The sequence below is a fragment of the Salmo salar genome, chromosome 25 (assembly GCF_965601325.2).
Source record: "Salmo salar chromosome 25, fSalSal1, whole genome shotgun sequence".
In the NCBI taxonomy this organism is placed as follows: domain Eukaryota; kingdom Metazoa; phylum Chordata; class Actinopteri; order Salmoniformes; family Salmonidae; genus Salmo; species Salmo salar.
In genome coordinates, this window is record NC_138315.1 from 53,194,364 (window position 1) to 53,213,220 (window position 18,857).

The 18,857-nt window shown below is 45.9% G+C and overlaps 1 protein-coding gene across 1 annotated transcript; it reads right to left on the reverse strand.

Moving 5' to 3' along the window:
- Positions 1-5,217: 5,217 nt before the first annotated feature.
- LOC106586940 (uncharacterized) lies at positions 5,218-10,176 on the reverse strand. Its single transcript, XM_014174698.3, has 3 exons — positions 8,957-10,176; positions 8,328-8,804; positions 5,218-7,993 (listed from the first exon to the last, which is right to left on the reverse strand). The coding sequence occupies exons 1-3, from the start codon at positions 9,834-9,836 to the stop codon at positions 7,350-7,352; spliced, it is 2,001 nt and encodes a 666-aa protein (XP_014030173.2). The 5' UTR covers positions 9,837-10,176; the 3' UTR covers positions 5,218-7,349.
- Between the last annotated feature and the right edge of the window lie 8,681 nt (positions 10,177-18,857).

Genomic DNA, 18,857 nt, shown 5'->3' on the forward strand with positions numbered 1-18,857 from the left:
GTTGAGTGGAGCTGAAGGATGGGACTAGATGGAGCTGAAGGATGGGACTGGATGGTGTTCAGAGATAGATGGGAGGGGTTGAGGAGAGCTGAAGGATGGGACTGGATGGAGCTGAAGGATGGGACTGGATGGTGTTCAGAGATAGATGGGAGGGGTTGAGTGGAGCTGAAGGATGGGACTGGATGGTGTTCAGAGATAGATGGGAGGAGTTGAGTGGAGCTGAAGGATGGGACTGGATGGAGCTGAAGGATGGGACTGGATGGTGTTCAGAGATAGATGGGAGGGGTTGAGTGGAGCTGAAGGATGGGACTGGATGGTGTTCAGAGATAGATGGGAGGGGTTGAGGAGAGCTGAAGGATGGGACTGGATGGAGCTGAAGGATGGGACTGGATGGTGTTCAGAGATAGATGGGAGGGGTTGAGTGGAGCTGAAGGATGGGACTGGATGGAGCTGAAGGATGGGACTGGATGGTGTTCAGAGATAGATGGGAGGGGTTGAGTGGAGCTGAAGGATGGGACTGGATGGAGCTGAAGGATGGGACTGGATGGAGCTGAAGGATGGGACTGGATGGTGTTCAGAGATAGATGGGAGGGGTTGAGTGGAGCTGAAGGATGGGACTGGATGGAGCTGAAGGATGGGACTGGATGGAGCTGAAGGATGGGACTGGATGGAGCTGAAGGATGGGACTGGATGGAGCTGAAGGATGGGACTGGATGGTGTTCAGAGATAGATCGGAGGGGTTGAGTGGAGCTGAAGGATGGGACTGGATGGAGCTGAAGGATGGGACTGGATGGAGCTGAAGGATGGGACTGGATGGAGCTGAAGGATGGGACTGGATGGAGCTGAAGGATGGGACTGAAAACAAACAACAACAAAAAGATAACTATTGTAAAATATTCTGCGTCCGTAAAATGTACAGTCAGTTCTATAAATATTTGGACATTGACCAAGACATTATAATTTTGGCTCTGTACGCCACCATTATGGATTTGAAAGGAAACAATAATTGGAGGGTATTTACATCCAAACCGGTAGGAATAACAGCACTTTTTATATGTGGTCCCCCCCCCCCCCCCCCCAATTTAATGGGCTCAAAAGTAATTAGACGAATTAACATAATCAGAAATCAAATTGTGAGTTTTAATACTTGGTTGAAATCCAGGGGTGGCAGGTAGCCTAGTGGTTAGAGCATTGGGCCAGTAACCAGCAGGTAGCCTAGTGGTTAGAGCGTTGGGCCAGTAACCAGCAGGTAGCCTAGTGGTTAGAGCGTTGGGCCAGTAACCAGCAGGTAGCCTAGTGGTTAGAGCGTTGGGCCAGTAACCAGCAGGTAGCCTAGTGGTTACAGCGTTGGGCCAGTAACCAGCAGGTAGCCTAGTGGTTAGAGGGTTGGGCCAGTAACCAGCAGGTAGCCTAGTGGTTAGAGCGTTGGGCCAGTAACCAGCAGGTAGCCTAGTGGTTAGAGCGTTGGGCCAGTAACCAGCAGGTAGCCTAGTGGTTAGAGTGTTGGGCCAGTAACCAGCAGGTAGCCTAGTGGTTAGAGCGTTGGGCCAGTAACCAGCAGGTATCCTAGTGGTTAGAGCGTTGGGCCAGTAACCAGCAGGTAGCCTAGTGGTTAGAGTGTTGGGCCAGTAACCAGCAGGTAGCCTAGTGGTTAGAGCGTTGGGCCAGTAACCAGCAGGTAGCCTAGTGGTTAGAGTGTTGGGCCAGTAACCAGCAGGTAGGCTAGTGGTTAGAGCGTTGGGCCAGTAACCAGCAGGTAGCCTAGTGGTTAGAGTGTTGGGCCAGTAACCAGCAGGTAGCCTAGTGGTTAGAGCGTTGGGCCAGTAACCAGCAGGTAGCCTAGTGGTTAGAGCGTTGGGCCAGTAACCAGCAGGTAGCCTAGTGGTTAGAGCGTTGGGCCAGTAACCAGCAGGTAGCCTAGTGGTTAGAGGGTTGGGCCAGTAACCAGCAGGTAGCCTAGTGGTTAGAGCGTTGGGCCAGTAACCAGCAGGTAGCCTAGTGGTTAGAGCATTGGGCCAGTAACCAGCAGGTAGCCTAGTGGTTAGAGCGTTGGGCCAGTAACCAGCAGGTAGCCTAGTGGTTAGAGCGTTGGGCCAGTAACCAGCAGGTAGCCTAGTGGTTAGAGCGTTGGGCCAGTAACCAGCAGGTAGCCTAGTGGTTAGAGCGTTGGGCCAGCAATCAGCAGGTAGCCTAGTGGTTAGAGCGTTGGGCCAGTAACCAGCAGGTAGCCTAGTGGTTAGAGCGTTGGGCCAGTAACCAGCAGGTAGCCTAGTGGTTAGAGCGTTGGGCCAGTAACCAGCAGGTAGCCTAGTGGTTAGAGTGTTGGGCCAGTAACCAGCAGGTATCCTAGTGGTTAGAGCGCTGGGCCAGTAACTGAAAGGTTGCTTGATTTAATCCCTGAGCTGACAAGGTAAACATCTGTCGTTCTGCCCCTGAACTAGGCAGTTAACCCACTGTTCCTAGGCCGTCATTGTAAATAAGAATTTGTTCTTGAATGACTTGCCTAGTTACATTTACATTTTAGTCATTTTAGCAGACACTCTTATCCAGAGCGACTTACAGTAGTGAATGCATACATTTCATGCATTTCATTTCATGCATTTGTTTGTACTGGCCCCCCGTGGGAATCGAACCCACAACCCTGGCGTTGCACAAGCACCATGCTCTACCAACTGCCTGAAGTCTGGAACCCATAGACATCACCAGATGCTGGGTTTCTTCCCTGGTGATGCTCTGCCAGGCCTTTACTGCAGCTGTCTTCAGTTCCTGCTTGTTCTTGGGGAGTTTTGCCTTCAGCAAGTGAAATGCATGCTCATTTGGATTCCCGGTCGGGCGATTGACTTGGCCATTGCAGAACATTCCACTTCTTTGCCATAAAAAAAAAAAAAAAAGTATTGGGTTGCTTTCGCAGTATGCTTCAAGGGTCATTGTCACGGTGATGCGCCGTCCCGTGAAATTTGAAGCATTTGGCTGAATCTGAGCAGATAATATAGCCGTAAACACTTCGGAATTCACCCTGCAGCTTTTATCAGCAGTCACGTCATCAATAAATACAAGGGAACCAGTTTCACTGGCAGCCATACATTCCCATGCCATAACACTACCTCCACCATGCTTCACAGATGAGGTGGTATGCTTCAGATCATTAGCAGTTCCTTCCCTTCTCCATACTCTTCTCTTCCCATCATTCTGGTACAAGTTGATCTTTGTCTCGTCTGTCCATAGGATGTTGTTCCAGAACTGTACAGGCTTTTTATAGATGTTGTTTCAAACACTCTAATCTGGTCTGCCTGTTATTGAGGTTTACATCTTGTGGTAAACCCTCTGTATTTACTCTGGTGAAGTATTCTCTCGACTGTCGACACAGATAATCCTACCTCCTTGTTTTTGCTACAGATAATCCTACCTCCTTGACTTTGAAACAGATAATCCTACCTCCTTGTTTTTGCCACAGATAATCCTACCTCCTTGTTTTTGCTACAGATAATCCTACCTCCTTGTTTTTGACACAGATAATCCTACCTCCATGTTTTTGCTACAGATAATCCTACCTCCTTGTTTTTGACACAGATAATCCTACCTCCTTGTTTTTGACACAGATAACCCTACCTCCTTGTTTTTGCCACAGATAATCCTACCTCCTTGATTTTGACACAGATAATCCTACCTCCTTGTTTTTGACACAGATAACCCTACCTCCTTGTTTTTGACACAGATAATCCTACCTCCTTGATTTTGACACAGATAATCCTACCTCCTTGTTTTTGACACAGAAAATCCTACCTCCTTGACTTTGACACAGATAATCCTACCTCCTTGATTTTGAAACAGATAATCCTACCTCCTTGATTTTGACACAGATAATCCTACCTCCTTGTTTTTGACACAGAAAATCCTACCTCCTGGACTTTGACACAGATAATCCTACCTCCTTGACTTTGACACAGATAATCCTACCTCCTTGTTTTTGACACAGATAATCCTACCTCCTTGAGGTTGTTCTTGATCTGGCCAACTGTTGTGAAGGGGGTTTTCTTCACCAGGGAAATAATTCTTCTGACATCCAGCTACCTGAGACATGAAACAGATCGGTGGGAAGGCATACAGGTTGTCGCGAGCTACCTGACACATGAAACAGATCGGTGGGAGGGCATACAGGTTGTCGCGAGCTACATGACACATGAAATAGATCGGTGGGAGAGCATACAGGTTGTCGCGAGCTACCTGACACATGAAACAGATCGGTGGGAGGGCATACAGGTTGTCGCGAGCTACCTGAGACATGAAACAGATCGGTGGGAGAGCATACAGGTTGTCGCGAGCTACCTGACACATGAAACAGATCGGTGGGAGGGCATACAGGTTGTCGCGAGCTACCCGAGACATGAAACAGATCGGTGGGAGAGCATACAGGTTGTCGCGAGCTACCTGACACATGAAATAGATCGGTGGGAGAGCATACAGGTTGTCGCGAGCTACCTGACACATGAAATAGATCGGTGGGAGGACATACAGGTTGTCGCGAGCTACCTGAGACATGAAACAGATCGGTGGGAGAGCATACAGGTTGTCGCGAGCTACCTGACACATGAAACAGATCGGTGGGAGGGCATACAGGTTGTCGCGAGCTACCTGAGACATGAAACAGATCGGTGGGAGAGCATACAGGTTGTCGCGAGCTACCTGAGACATGAAACAGATCGGTGGGAGAGCATACAGGTTGTCGCGAGCTACCTGACACATGAAATAGATCGGTGGGAGGACATACAGGTTGTCGCGAGCTACCTGAGACATGAAACAGATCGGTGGGAGCGCATACAGGTTGTCGCGAGCTACCTGAGACATGAAACAGATCGGTGGGAGCGCATACAGGTTGTCGCGAGCTACCCGAGACATGAAACAGATCGGTGGGAGAGCATACAGGTTGTCGCGAGCTACCTGACACATGAAACAGATCGGTGGGAGAGCATACAGGTTGTCGCGAGCTACCTGACACATGAAATAGATCGGTGGGAGGACATACAGGTTGTCGCGAGCTACCTGAGACATGAAACAGATCGGTGGGAGCGCATACAGGTTGTCGCGAGCTACCTGAGACATGAAACAGATCGGTGGGAGCGCATACAGGTTGTCGCGAGCTACCCGAGACATGAAACAGATCGGTGGGAGAGCATACAGGTTGTCGCGAGCTACCTGACACATGAAACAGATCGGTGGGAAGGCATACAGGCTATCGCCAATTTATTAATGCACAATTTGCCCAAATGGATAATGGAAAACACTTCAACCACTTTCTTTTCATTCGACACTCGGTTTTTGCTAAGTGTTTTTATTATTATAATTTTTTTTTTAATAGGTGTGACGTCATTCCATCCAGCTGTTTTTTATGAACAACGGAAACGCACAGTAACAGTCCCATCTATTTTCTAATCAAAACTTTGTAAATGCTGCCAAAAACATAATGACTGGACAGGTTAATGTAAACAGCCTTGAACACTGCTAATGTAACTATCAAGTACGGAACAGGAGGAATGAAGCAAGAGATCAAAGACTAGGCCTAAACTCAAAAAAGTGATTCATAATGTATATGGGATAGTTTCCTAGTATATCATTGAATAGGTCTATATCTGAATAATAAGTATATTATCGTGATTTAAATCCAGTTGCAGAGCAATACAAGGTATAAATAAGAGTTGATTAAATAATATTGACGAACATTTGTTTGACCTAGAAGCATTACGCATGATGATCCAATCAGTTATTCAAGTACAAGGATTTATCCTCCATATTTGTAGACATGTAGGGACAGTCATTACTCAAGTTAACATAAATAATGTATTTTAATAAAGACTTTTGTTGTACATCAAAACATTCTCAGGTATTTATATATTTTTTTTAAGCAATTCAATTATAAAAGCCTTTTTTTTTTTTTAAATCAATTTGTCACAGGCAATTTGGATAATTTTGCATTTATACAATACCCCTTGAAATATCTCATGTTATTGTCCCCGCATCAGAAGGCAAAGGTTGTGTCTGAAAATGACACCCTATATTCCCTATATAGTGCACTACTTTTGACCAGAGCCATAAAAAACTTTTGTCGAATGTAGTGCACTACATAGGGAATAGGGTGCCATACAACGGAGTGACTCTACAAAACACATCCTCTGCTCTATTGTTACTGGTAGAGTAGAACTGGTACTGGTAGAGTAGAACTGGTACTGGTAGAGTAGAACTGGTACTGGTAGAGTAGAACTGGAAGAGTAGAACTGGTACTGGTAGAGTAGAACTGGAAGAGTAGAACTGGTACTGGTAGAGTAGAACTGGTACTGGTAGAGTAGAACTGGTAGAGTAGAACTGGTACTGGTAGAGTAGAACTGGTACTGGTAGAGTAGAACTGGAAGAGTAGAACTGGTACTGGTAGAGTAGAACTGGTACTGGTAGAGTAGAACTGGTACTGGTAGAGTAGAACTGGAAGAGTAGAACTGGTACTGGTAGAGTAGAACTGGAAGAGTAGAACTGGTACTGGTAGAGTAGAACTGGAAGAGTAGAACTGGTACTGGTAGAGTAGAACTGGTACTGGTAGAGTAGAACTGGAAGAGTAGAACTGGTACTGGTAGAGTAGAACTGGTACTGGTAGAGTAGAACTGGTAGAGTAGAACTGGTACTGTAATGTTGGTCTCCTGCCCTCTAACTCAAATGTGGACCACAAAGCCAGTTCCACTCTTCTCCTCTAATCAGGGACTGATTTAGACCTGGGACACCAGGTGGATGATTCCCCCTCTAATCAGGGACTGATTTAGACCTGGGACACCAGGTGGGTGATCCCCCTCTAATCAGGGACTGATTTAGACCTGGGGACACCAGGTGGGTGATCCCCCTCTAATCAAGGACTGATTTAGACCTGGGACACCAGGTGGGTGATTCCCCCTCTAATCAGGGACTGATTTAGACCTGGGGACACCAGGTGGGTGATCCCCCTCTAATCAGGGACTGATTTAGACCTGGGACACCAGGTGGATGATTCCCCCTCTAATCAGGGACTGATTTAGACCTGGGACACCAGGTGGGTGATCCCCCTCTAATCAGGGCCTGATTTAGACCTGGGACACCAGGTGGGTGATTCCCCTCTAATCAGGGACTGATTTAGACCTGGGACACCAGGTGGGTGATCCCCCTCTAATCAGGGCCTGATTTAGACCTGGGACACCAGGTGGGTGATCCCACTCTAATCAGGGCCTGATTTAGACCTGGGACACCAGGTGGGTGTAATTCATTATCAGGTAGAACAGAAAACCAGCAGTAATCCAGAACTTGTAGGGTAAGATTTGAATACCCATGATCCCTTGTTACTGGTAGAGCTCAGAGTCTGTCAGGGAGAGGCCCTGCTGTGAGGATGACGTCATCGCAGGCTGCATAATGTGCTCCACCATATTGTGTCCTCCGTGTTGCCCCAGCATTAGAGAAGAGGAGTTTAACTGGAGAGAAGGGTAGTTAATGTTACCAGCCCCAGAGTCACAGTGACTTCTGTTGTACAGAAAACTGTTATTGTACTGAGATTGAGAGACGGCAGCACTGTTCCTCTGTTGTGTCTGAGTCGGGCCTGTGGTTTTGTGCTGTGTGTGGTGGCTAATCTGGCTATGATTCCCCAGCCCACTGTTCAGACTGTTCCCTTGGCCCAGACCCGGTCCAGTCTGTTGGTGTTGTGTCTGCTGGTTCATCTGAGTCAGTAGGCAGGCCTGAAGCTTCCTCTTGGCTCTCCAGCGGGCCACTCTGAGCCGGGTCTTCTCCCGTCTCTCCTTCACCAGGTCAGCTAATAGAGGCTGGGGAAGGTTTTTCTCCATCTCTCTCTGACGGGTCTGGTTCCTCCTCCTCAACTCAGTTCGTCTCATTTTAAACTCCTCGTACAGACTCAGGTCCTTGGGCCACGGACGAACCATCGGCCTGGGAGCAACTCCTCCTGACGTGGACATCACTGCCTGGGACAGCCCATCTGAGGATGAAGAGGGTAAAACCACATTCCATTAGATTGGATAAACAATATTTTATTTTTATTGCCGTGTGGCTCAGCTGGTAGAGCATAGTGTTTTGCAACGCCAGGGTTGTGGGTTCGATTCCCACGGGGGACCAGTACGGAGAAAAAAGGAAAAAAAATGTATGAAATGTATGCATTCACTACTGTAAGTCGCTCTGGATAAGAGCGTCTGCTAAATGACTAAAATGTAAAAAAAAAAAGTAAAATGTAGTGACCACAACAAAGCAGTATTTTGCCTTGGGACATGGCTGTAGATTATAGAGTCACCATGTCTCAGGGAGATTTAACTCACATGAACAAGAGTCGGCTGAGGTGAAGGGTGTATTCTCTGCTAAGGTCCTCTGGTTCTGTGGTGGACGGGATGCTCTCCGATCCCTCTGGCTCTGAGAGCCTGGGATTGTCCTGTGACTGTCCAGGAGGTGGTTTCCCTGAGTCTGCCTGTCTAAAAGGTTGCCCTGAGAGTCGAAGCCTTCGGCAGCCAGGTTTATCAGCAGGGTCTCCACCTCCTCTGGTTCCTGTTTGATACAGATGATCTCCACCTCAGCTTCCTCCTCTTTCACTTGGAACTGGGAAAGTGGCTGGGAGAGTGGCAGTACACTCCTGGCAGAGCAGTCTGCTCCGTCAGTCCTGGGTGGGGAGAGGACCAGCTGGTCTCCAGGGTCTGTGCTGGTCTCTGATGGTGGCTGTGTAACGGTGGTCCACTCTTCTTCCTCCTCCCTCCTCTGGCTCTCATCAGACACCTCGGGGTCTAGAGGGGCTGGGTGCTCCTCTGGAGGGATAGAGAGGTAACATGGTGGTCAACAAACAAGGGGAAAATAGAGGGCTATGCTAGTTCAGTCAGGCCACCAATTTACATACACAAGCAAACATAGAATAACAGCCATATACAAACCAGACAAGATCTGAGAAAAGACATTCTACCTTTCAAAGGTTCCAGATGCTCTGATGAACTAGTGGGTGTCAATGTCCGATCCTCCAGAGTCTGGGAGATCACAGTTGTCAGATCATCGTGACTGTCAAAGGATGTTGACGTGGGCCTAACGGTTACCATATTGTCAGAGGGTTGGGTGGCCCTGACCAAGTTATCAGACGGTTGGGTGGCCCTGACCAAGTTATCAGAGGGTTGGGTGGCCCTGACCAAGTTATCAGAGGGTTGGGTGGCCCTGACCAAGTTATCAGACGGCTGGGTGGCCCTGACCAAGTTATCAGAGGGTTGGGTGGCCCTGACCAAGTTATCAGAGGGTTGGGTGACCCTGACCAAGTTATCAGACGGCTGGGTGGCCCTGACGAAGTTATCAGAGGGTTGGGTGACCCTGACCAAGTTATCAGACGGCTGGGTGGCCCTGACCATATTCTCAGAGGGTAGGGTGATGGTGACTCGATTCCTTGGCTGTAAGTTTCCATTTGTAGTGGGAATTTGGTTGTTGTTAGTAACCATCCTTCTCGGTGGCTGTGGTAAACCCGAGGATAGTGCGGCCTCGGAGGAACCGTGAATTCTGCGGGGATCAGAATGGCCGAATGCTGTCCGGTAGGTCTGATAAGTGGCAGCGTGGGCGTTCTCACCCAGAGCATTCATGTGTTTCCGCATAGTCTTCATCTGAGATCGGGATATCTCCAACATCTGTCTTATGTTCTCCGCCTCTTTCTCTTTAGCAACTACCTCCCTCTTCAGCTCGTCAAATTTAATGCCGACGACTCTAAGCATCTCCCCCAACACAGTCTCAACAGCGGCACTAACCGCTCTCTCTATCACGGTACCCATCTGGCCCCGCATTAGGGAAATTGTTAGACTGATATCCATTTTTGTAAAACTGCAATAACTACCTTTCAATTTGTTTATAACATCGGAGGTCAAATTTCATAGTCTGTCGTCCATCGTGAAATGTATAGCAAGCGATTGATTGCTGCTAGCTAGCTAGCTACCCTCGTAACAAGCGGAAAACCTGCTCCAGAGAGCTAACTAAACAAGACAATTTAATGGGTTTTCACTGTTTCTAAGTTATTAAATAGTAAAATGTCCCTGGCTAATTTCGAAACCAGAAGATGTCTGAGAAACTGAAAACATTTAAACTTCGGATCTATGTAAACAAATATGTTCTCCTTTAATCGTTCCTGTGTTTCATGAAATATGTCCGATAGGATCGCCAGACTGGAGGTTTAAGTTCCGGGTAGGAGCGTGACCAGAAATCTTTGACGGCCTGACCTAGGAAGGTATGCTATGCTGTGCAAATCATGAACTCAATAGGTTACAATACAATATTATTTGTTAAAATTGGACTGAATATGGGTAGAACGTAGAATTAGCTCCAACAGTGCTGTAGTATCTAACAATTCACAACAATACACACAAATCTAAAAGTAAAAGTATGGAATTAAGAAATATATAAATATTAGGATGAGCAATGTCGAAGTGGCATTAACTAAAATACAGTAGAATACAGTAGATACATATTAAATGAGTAAAACAGTATGTAAACATTATTAAAGTGACCAGTTAGATCAGAATTGCCGTCATAGTCATTGGCCTGGACAGAGAATTAAGTCAAAGCCACAAATCCAAATCCCCATCTCCATTTATGGCTTAGAAAGGGTCTATAGTCTAATACATTCCACTACCTATAGTCTAATACATTCCACTACCTACAGTCTAATACATTCCACTACCTACAGTCTAATACATTCCACTACCTACAGCGTACCTACAGTCCACTACCTTCCACTACCTACAGTCTAATACATTCCACTACCTACAGTCTAATACATTCCACTACCTATAGTCTAATACATTCCACTACCTACAATACATTCCACTACCTACAGTCTAATACATTCCACTACCTACAGTCTAATACATTCCACTACCTACACTACCTACAGTCTAATACATTCCACTACCTACAGTCTAATACATTCCACTACCTACACTACCTACAGTCTAATACATTCCACTACCTACACTACCTACACAGTCTAATACATTCCACTACCTACAGTCTAATACATTCCACTACCTACAGTCTAATACATTCCACTACCTACACTACCTACAGTCTAATACATTCCACTACCTACAGTCTAATACATTCCACTACCTACACTACCTACAGTCTAATCCATTCCACTACCTACAGTCTAATACATTCCCCTACCTACACTACCTACAGTCTAATACATTCCCCTACCTACACTACCTACAGTCTAATACATTCCACTACCTACAGTCTAATACATTCCACTACCTACACTACCTACAGTCTAATACATTCCACTACCTACACTGCCTACAGTCTAATACATTCCACTACCTACACTACCTACAGTCTAATACATTCCACTACCTATAGTCTAATACATTCCACTAGGCCTACAGCCTAATACACTAAGAGTCTGAACGAAAGCAAATTAAAAACATGCAAGAAAGGCGAAATGACCAGTGACAAGCTGCAGGCTGTCATGCACCCCACAAATCTGAGGGGGCACAAAGTATGTGAGAATGGCTGAGGAGAGGTGCAGAGGGGGCCCCAGCCCCCATCCTTAAATTAGTGAATTTTACATTTTTCAAACACCTGAAACAGCCTTTTCTGCAATCTAGAGCCATAATCATTACGCTTAAGTTTACACTGAAAAATGTTTTACCGTGCCCGCTTTTTTATTTATTTATTTTTAAATCATACATACACATCCGTATATAAATTAAAAAAACAGTGGTCACTGCTAATGCATATAGGGGAAACACTGCCAAAATAACTTCCCATTCAGGCTCTGGGTTGAGACAGATTACTGCCCATTCAGGCTCTGGGTTGAGACAGATTACTGCCCATTCAGGCTCTGGGTTGAGACAGATTACTGCCCATTCAGGCTCTGGGTTGAGACAGACAGAACAAAAAACACCCCAACATCACCTACACATTCAGGTTCTGGGTTGAGACAAATAACTGCCCATTCAGGCTCTGGGTTGAGACAGATTACTGCCCATTCAGGCTCTGGGTTGAGACAGATTACTGCCCATTCAGGCTCTGGGTTGAGACAGACAGAACAAAAAACACCCCAACATCACCTACACATTCAGGTTCTGGGTTGAGACAGATTACTGCCCATTCAGGCTCTGGGTTGAGACAGATTACTGCCCATTCAGGCTCTGGGTTGAGACAGATTACTGCCCATTCAGGCTTTGGGTTGAGACAAATAACCTCCCATTCGGGCTCTGGGTTGAGACAGATTACTGCCCATTCAGGTTCTGGGTTGAGACAGATTACTGCCCATTCAGGCTCTGGGTTGAGACAGACAGAACAAAAAACACCCCAACATCACCTACACATTCAGGTTCTGGGTTGAGACAGATAACTTCCCATTCGGGCTCTGGGTTGAGACAGATTACTGCCCATTCAGGCTCTGGGTTGAGACAGATTACTGCCCATTCAGGCTCTGGGTTGAGACAGATAACGGCCCATTCAGGTTCTGGGTTGAGACAGATAACGGCCCATTCAGGCTCTGGGTTGAGACAGATAACGGCCCATTCAGGCTCTGGGTTGAGACAGATTACTGCCCATTCAGGCTCTGGGTTGAGACAGATAACGGCCCATTCAGGCTCTGGGTTGAGACAGATTACTGCCCATTCAGGCTCTGGGTTGAGACAGATAACGGCCCATTCAGGCTCTGGGTTGAGACAGATTACTGCCCATTCAGGCTCTGGGTTGAGACAGATAACGGCCCATTCAGGCTCTGGGTTTAGACAGACAGAACAAAAAACACGACAACATCACCTAAACATTTAGGCTCTGAGATGTTCCCTCTTTAGTCTAAAGGGAAGAAGAGTAATGTTGTTTTTAGAATAAAATGGTTGAGTATAACTTTATTTTTTGAAATCCCCACTAGCTAGCTAGCTAATTTATATTTTCAGATTATATCTCTACTTTTAGTTAACGTAGCTAGTTATGGCTAGCTGCGTCATGACTGTTCTAGCTAATGTTAGCTAGCTAGCTAGACCCCACCTTTGCTAGCTAACATCCCCCCCCAAAAAACATACTAGCTAATTGAACAAAGACCAACATATCTGTATATTAAAATTAACATGATGTAAAAATTCTTAGCTAATTACTATTTATAAAGATTCTGTCTTGGCTACATTTGGTCTTCGCCATCTGACTGATTTAATTTCACCTGGTTTGGACTAATGTAGCTAGAACGAAACAGGGAATGTTCACATTTCTTCTAACGGTCATATTTTAACACTCGCTAGCTATCCCAAGACAAGTTACATAGCTAGCTACAATTTACAATCCTGACTCCTAAAATGACCAGAAATTAAAGTAAGTAAATATGTTGGGTAATTAAACGTGTAGGTTTATACCCTATTGAATAACTAGCCACTCACTGTAAGTTAGAAAATAACGTTGGCTAACGTTAGTCACGATTAGCTTACAGCTAACGTTAGCTAGCTAGCTATCTAACATAAACAACATCACTTTACTGTAGCTAGCTTAAGTCACATTACAGTAGCTTAGTTGGAGGCCATGGTTATCTAACGTTAGCTAACATTAGACTAAAGCTAAAGAGGTTTACAAAGCTAGCTATAACATAACATTAATGTAGCTACCTAGTCTAAGGCATATCATAATTATCCCTATTGACAATGACCCATTGTAATGATTGTTCCATGTTTAACCTACAAGATAAGTGGGTGCTAATAGAGTGGCAGGAGAAACCATCAAAATGTGATATTGTACAAGACAACAAATGACTCATAGGGGACTTCCACCTGGGGGGAAATAGGGGAAGTTGTGTGGGAGGACGAGAGTCCACCTGGGGGGAAATAGGGGATGTTGTGTGGGAGGACGAGAGTCCACCTGGGGGGAAATAGGGGATGTTGTGTGGGAGGACGAGAGTCCACCTGGGGGGAAATAGGGGAAGTTGTGTGGGAGGACGAGAGTCCACCTGGGGGGAAATAGGGGATGTTGTGTGGGAGGACAAGAGTCCACCTGGGGGGAAATAGGGGATGTTGTGTGGGAGGACGAGAGTCCACCTGGGGGGAAATAGGGGATGTTGTGTGGGAGGACGAGAGTCCACCTGCCAAAGTGATTGAAACAACTGGTATGTTTCGTTCTGTCTGTAACTTATGTGACATCAGTTCTCTCTCATATGTCTGTCTGTCTGGCTGGTTGTCCTTCTATGTCTGTCTGGCTGGTTGTCCTTCATTGTCTGTCTGGCTGGTTGTCCTTCATTGTCTGTCTGGCTGGTTGTCCTTCTCTTCTGTCTGGCTGGTTGTCCTCTTCTGTCTGGCTGGTTGTCCTCTTCTGTCTGGCTGGTTGTCCTTCTCTTCTGTCTGGCTGGTTGTCCTTCTTTTCTGTCTGGCTGGTTGTCCTTCATTGTCTGTCTGGCTGGTTGTCCTTCATTGTCTGTCTGGCTGGTTGTCCTTCTATGTCTGTCTGGCTGGTTGTCCTTCATTGTCTGTCTGGCTGGTTGTCCTTCATTGTCTGTCTGGCTGGTTGTCCTTCTATGTCTGTCTGGCTGGTTGTCCTTCTCTTCTGTCTGGCTGGTTGTCCTCTTCTGTCTGGCTGGTTGTCCTTCTCTTCTGTCTGGCTGGTTGTCCTTCTCTTCTGTCTGGCTGGTTGTCCTTCTCTTCTGTCTGGCTGGTTGTCCTTCTCTTCTGTCTGGCTGGTTGTCCTTCTCTTCTGTCTGGCTGGTTGTCTTTCTATGTCTGTCTGGCTGGTTGTCCTTCATTGTCTGTCTGGCTGGTTGTCCTTCTATGTCTGGCTGGCTGGTTGTCCTTCATTGTCTGTCTGGCTGGGCTTCATTGTCTGTCTGTCTGGTTGTCCTTCTATGTCTGTCTGGCTGGTTGTCCTTCATTGTCTGTCTGGCTGGTTGTCCTTCTATGTCTGTCTGGCTGGTTGTCCTTCATTGTCTGTCTGGCTGGTTGTCCTTCTATGTCTGTCTGGCTGGTTGTCCTTCTATGTCTGGCTGGCTGGTTGTCCTTCTATGTCTGTCTGGCTGGGCTTCTATGTCTGTCTGGCTGGTTGTCCTTCATTGTCTGTCTGGCTGGTTGTCCTTCATTGTCTGTCTGGCTGGTTGTCCTTCTCTTCTGTCTGGCTGGTTGTCCTTCTATGTCTGTCTGGCTGGTTGTCCTTCTATGTCTGTCTGGCTGGTTGTCCTTCTCTTCTGTCTGGCTGGTTGTCCTCTTCTGTCTGGCTGGTTGTCCTTCTCTTCTGTCTGGCTGGTTGTCCTTCTATGTCTGTCTCTAATGTTTGCATGTATCTGTTAAACTGGTGTTTCTTATATTATTGTTTAGGTAATGTTTGCCTAATTGTTGCTGTCTATCAACTCACACTTTTATAGAGCACAAAAATAAATTGATGAGGAAATTACTCAGCACTCCCCACAGCACTTCCCCATACACTCCCCACAGCACTTCCCCATACACTCCCCACAGCACTTCCCCATACACTCCCCACAGCACTTCCCCATACACTCCCCACAGCACTTCCCCCAGCACTTTCCCATACACTCCCCACAGCACTTCCCCATACACTCCCCACAGCACTTCCCCATACACTCCCCACAGCACTTCCCCATACACTCCCCACAGCACTTCCACATACACTCCCCACAGCTCTTCCCCAAACACTTCCCCATACACTCCCCCAAACACTTCCCCATACACTCCCCCAAACACTTCCCCATACACTCCCCCAAACACTTCCACACACTCCCCATACACTCCCCCATACACTCCCCCCATACACTCCCCCCAGCACTCCCCCATACACTCCCCGCAGCACTCCCCACAGCATTCCCCACAGCACTCCCCCATACACTCCCCCAGCACTCCCCATACACTCCCCCAGCACTCCCCATACACTCCCCCAGCACTCCCCATACACTCCCCCAGCACTCCCCCCAGCACTCCCCATACACTCCCCCCAGCACTTCCCCATACACTCCCCCCAGCACTTCCCCATACACTCCCCCCAGCACTCCCCATACACTCCCCCAGCACTCCCCATACACTCCCCCCAGCACTTCCCCATACACTCCCCCCAGCACTTCCCCATACACTCCCCCAAACACTTCCACATACTCCCCACAGCACTCCCCCCAGCACTCCCCATACAGTGTATGTGTCATCTTTTAACATTGGACAGAGCTAAGATATTAGTGTATGATTATGTTAATACAGCCAGGACCATGGTCAGAGGGGACGACCCCATTGGGCAGAAGTAAAGCCCCGCTGCAGGCCTGCCGAAGAGGTGGCACCTTCAGCACAGCCATGGTTAAAGACCTGGCTGTGGCTGTGTTTGGAAGGGAGGTGATTGGTAAGTACGACCCCTTTCATTGAGTTGGATTTATTCTGGTAAGTACTATTCTGGTAAGTACGACCCCTTTCATTGAGTTGGATTTATTCTGGTAAGTACTATTCTGGTAAGTACGACCCCTTTCATTGAGTTGGATTTATTCTGGTAAGTACTATTCTGGTAAGTACGACCCCTTTCATTGAGTTGGATTTATTCTGGTAAGTACTATTCTGGTAAGTACGACCCCTTTCATTGAGTTGGATTTATTCTGGTAAGTACTATTCTGGTAAGTACGACCCCTTTCATTGAGTTGGATTTATTCTGGTAAGTACTATTCTGGTAAGTACGACCCCTTTCATTGAGTTGGATTTATTCTGGTAAGTACTATTCTGGTAAGTACGACCCCTTTCATTGAGTTGGATTTATTCTGGTAAGTACTATTCTGGTAAGTACGACCCCTTTCATTGAGTTGGATTTATTCTGGTAAGTACTATTCTGGTAAGTACGACCCCTTTCATTGAGTTGGATTTATTCTGGTAAGTACTATTCTGGTAAGTACGACCCCTTTCATTGAGTTGGATTTATTCTGGTAAGTACTATTCTGGTAAGTACGACCCCTTTCATTGAGTTGGATTTATTCTGGTAAGTACTATTCTGGTAAGTACGACCCCTTTCATTGAGTTGGATTTATTCTGGTAAGTACTATTCTGGTAAGTACGACCCCTTTCATTGAGTTGGATTTATTCTGGTAAGTACTATTCTGGTAAGTACGACCCCTTTCATTGAGTTGGATTTATTCTGGTAAGTACTATTCTGGTAAGTACGACCCCTTTCATTGAGTTGGATTTATTCTGGTAAGTACTATTCTGGTAAGTACGACCCCTTTCATTGAGTTGGATTTATTCTGGTAAGTACTATTCTGGTAAGTACGACCCCTTTCATTGAGTTGGATTTATTCTGGTAAGTACTATTCTGGTAAGTACGACCCCTTTCATTGAGTTGGATTTATTCTGGTAAGTACTATTCTGGTAAGTACGACCCCTTTCATTGAGTTGGATTTATTCTGGTAAGTACTATTCTGGTAAGTACGACCCCTTTCATTGAGTTGGATTTATTCTGGTAAGTACTATTCTGGTAAGTACGACCCCTTTCATTGAGTTGGATTTATTCTGGTAAGTACTATTCTGGTAAGTACGACCCCTTTCATTGAGTTGGATTTATTCTGGTAAGTACTATTCTGGTAAGTACGACCCCTTTCATTGAGTTGGATTTATTCTGGTAAGTACTATTCTGGTAAGTACGACCCCTTTCATTGAGTTGGATTTATTCTGGTAAGTACTATTCTGGTAAGTACGACCCCTTTCATTGAGTTGGATTTATTCTGGTAAGTACTATTCTGGTAAGTACGACCCCTTTCATTGAGTTGGATTTATTCTGGTAAGTACTATTCTGGTAAGTACGACCCCTTTCATTGAGTTGGATTTATTCTGGTAAGTACTATTCTGGTAAGTACGACCCCTTTCATTGAGTTGGATTTATTCTGGTAAGTACTATTCTGGTAAGTACGACCCCTTTCATTGAGTTGGATTTATTCTGGTAAGTACTATTCTGGTAAGTACGACCCCTTTCATTGAGTTGGATTTATTCTGGTAAGTACTATTCTGGTAAGTACGACCCCTTTCATTGAGTTGGATTTATTCTGGTAAGTACTATTCTGGTAAGTACGACCCCTTTCATTGAGTTGGATTTATTCTGGTAAGTACTATTCTGGTAAGTACGACCCCTTTCATTGAGTTGGATTTATTCTGGTAAGTACTATTCTGGTAAGTACGACCCCTTTCATTGAGTTGGATTTATTCTGGTAAGTACTATTCTGGTAAGTACGACCCCTTTCATTGAGTTGGATTTATTCTGGTAAGTACTATTCTGGTAAGTACGACCCCTTTCATTGAGTTGGATTTATTCTGGTAAGTACTATTCTGGTAAGTACGACCCCTTTCATTGAGTTGGATTTATTCTGGTAAGTACTATTCTGGTAAGTACGACCCCTTTCATTGAGTTGGATTTATTCTGGTAAGTACTATTCTGGTAAGTACGACCCCTTTCATTGAGTTGGATTTATTCTGGTAAGTACTATTCTGGTAAGTACGACCCCTTTCATTGAGTTGGATTTATTCTGGTAAGTACTATTCTGGTAAGTACGACCCCTTTCATTGAGTTGGATTTATTCTGGTAAGTACTATTCTGGTAAGTACGACCCCTTTCATTGAGTTGGATTTATTCTGGTAAGTACTATTCTGGTAAGTACGACCCCTTTCATTGAGTTGGATTTATTCTGGTAAGTACTATTCTGGTAAGTACGACCCCTTTCATTGAGTTGGATTTATTCTGGTAAGTACTATTCTGGTAAGTACGACCCCTTTCATTGAGTTGGATTTATTCTGGTAAGTACTATTCTGGTAAGTACGACCCCTTTCATTGAGTTGGATTTATTCTGGTAAGTACTATTCTGGTAAGTACGACCCCTTTCATTG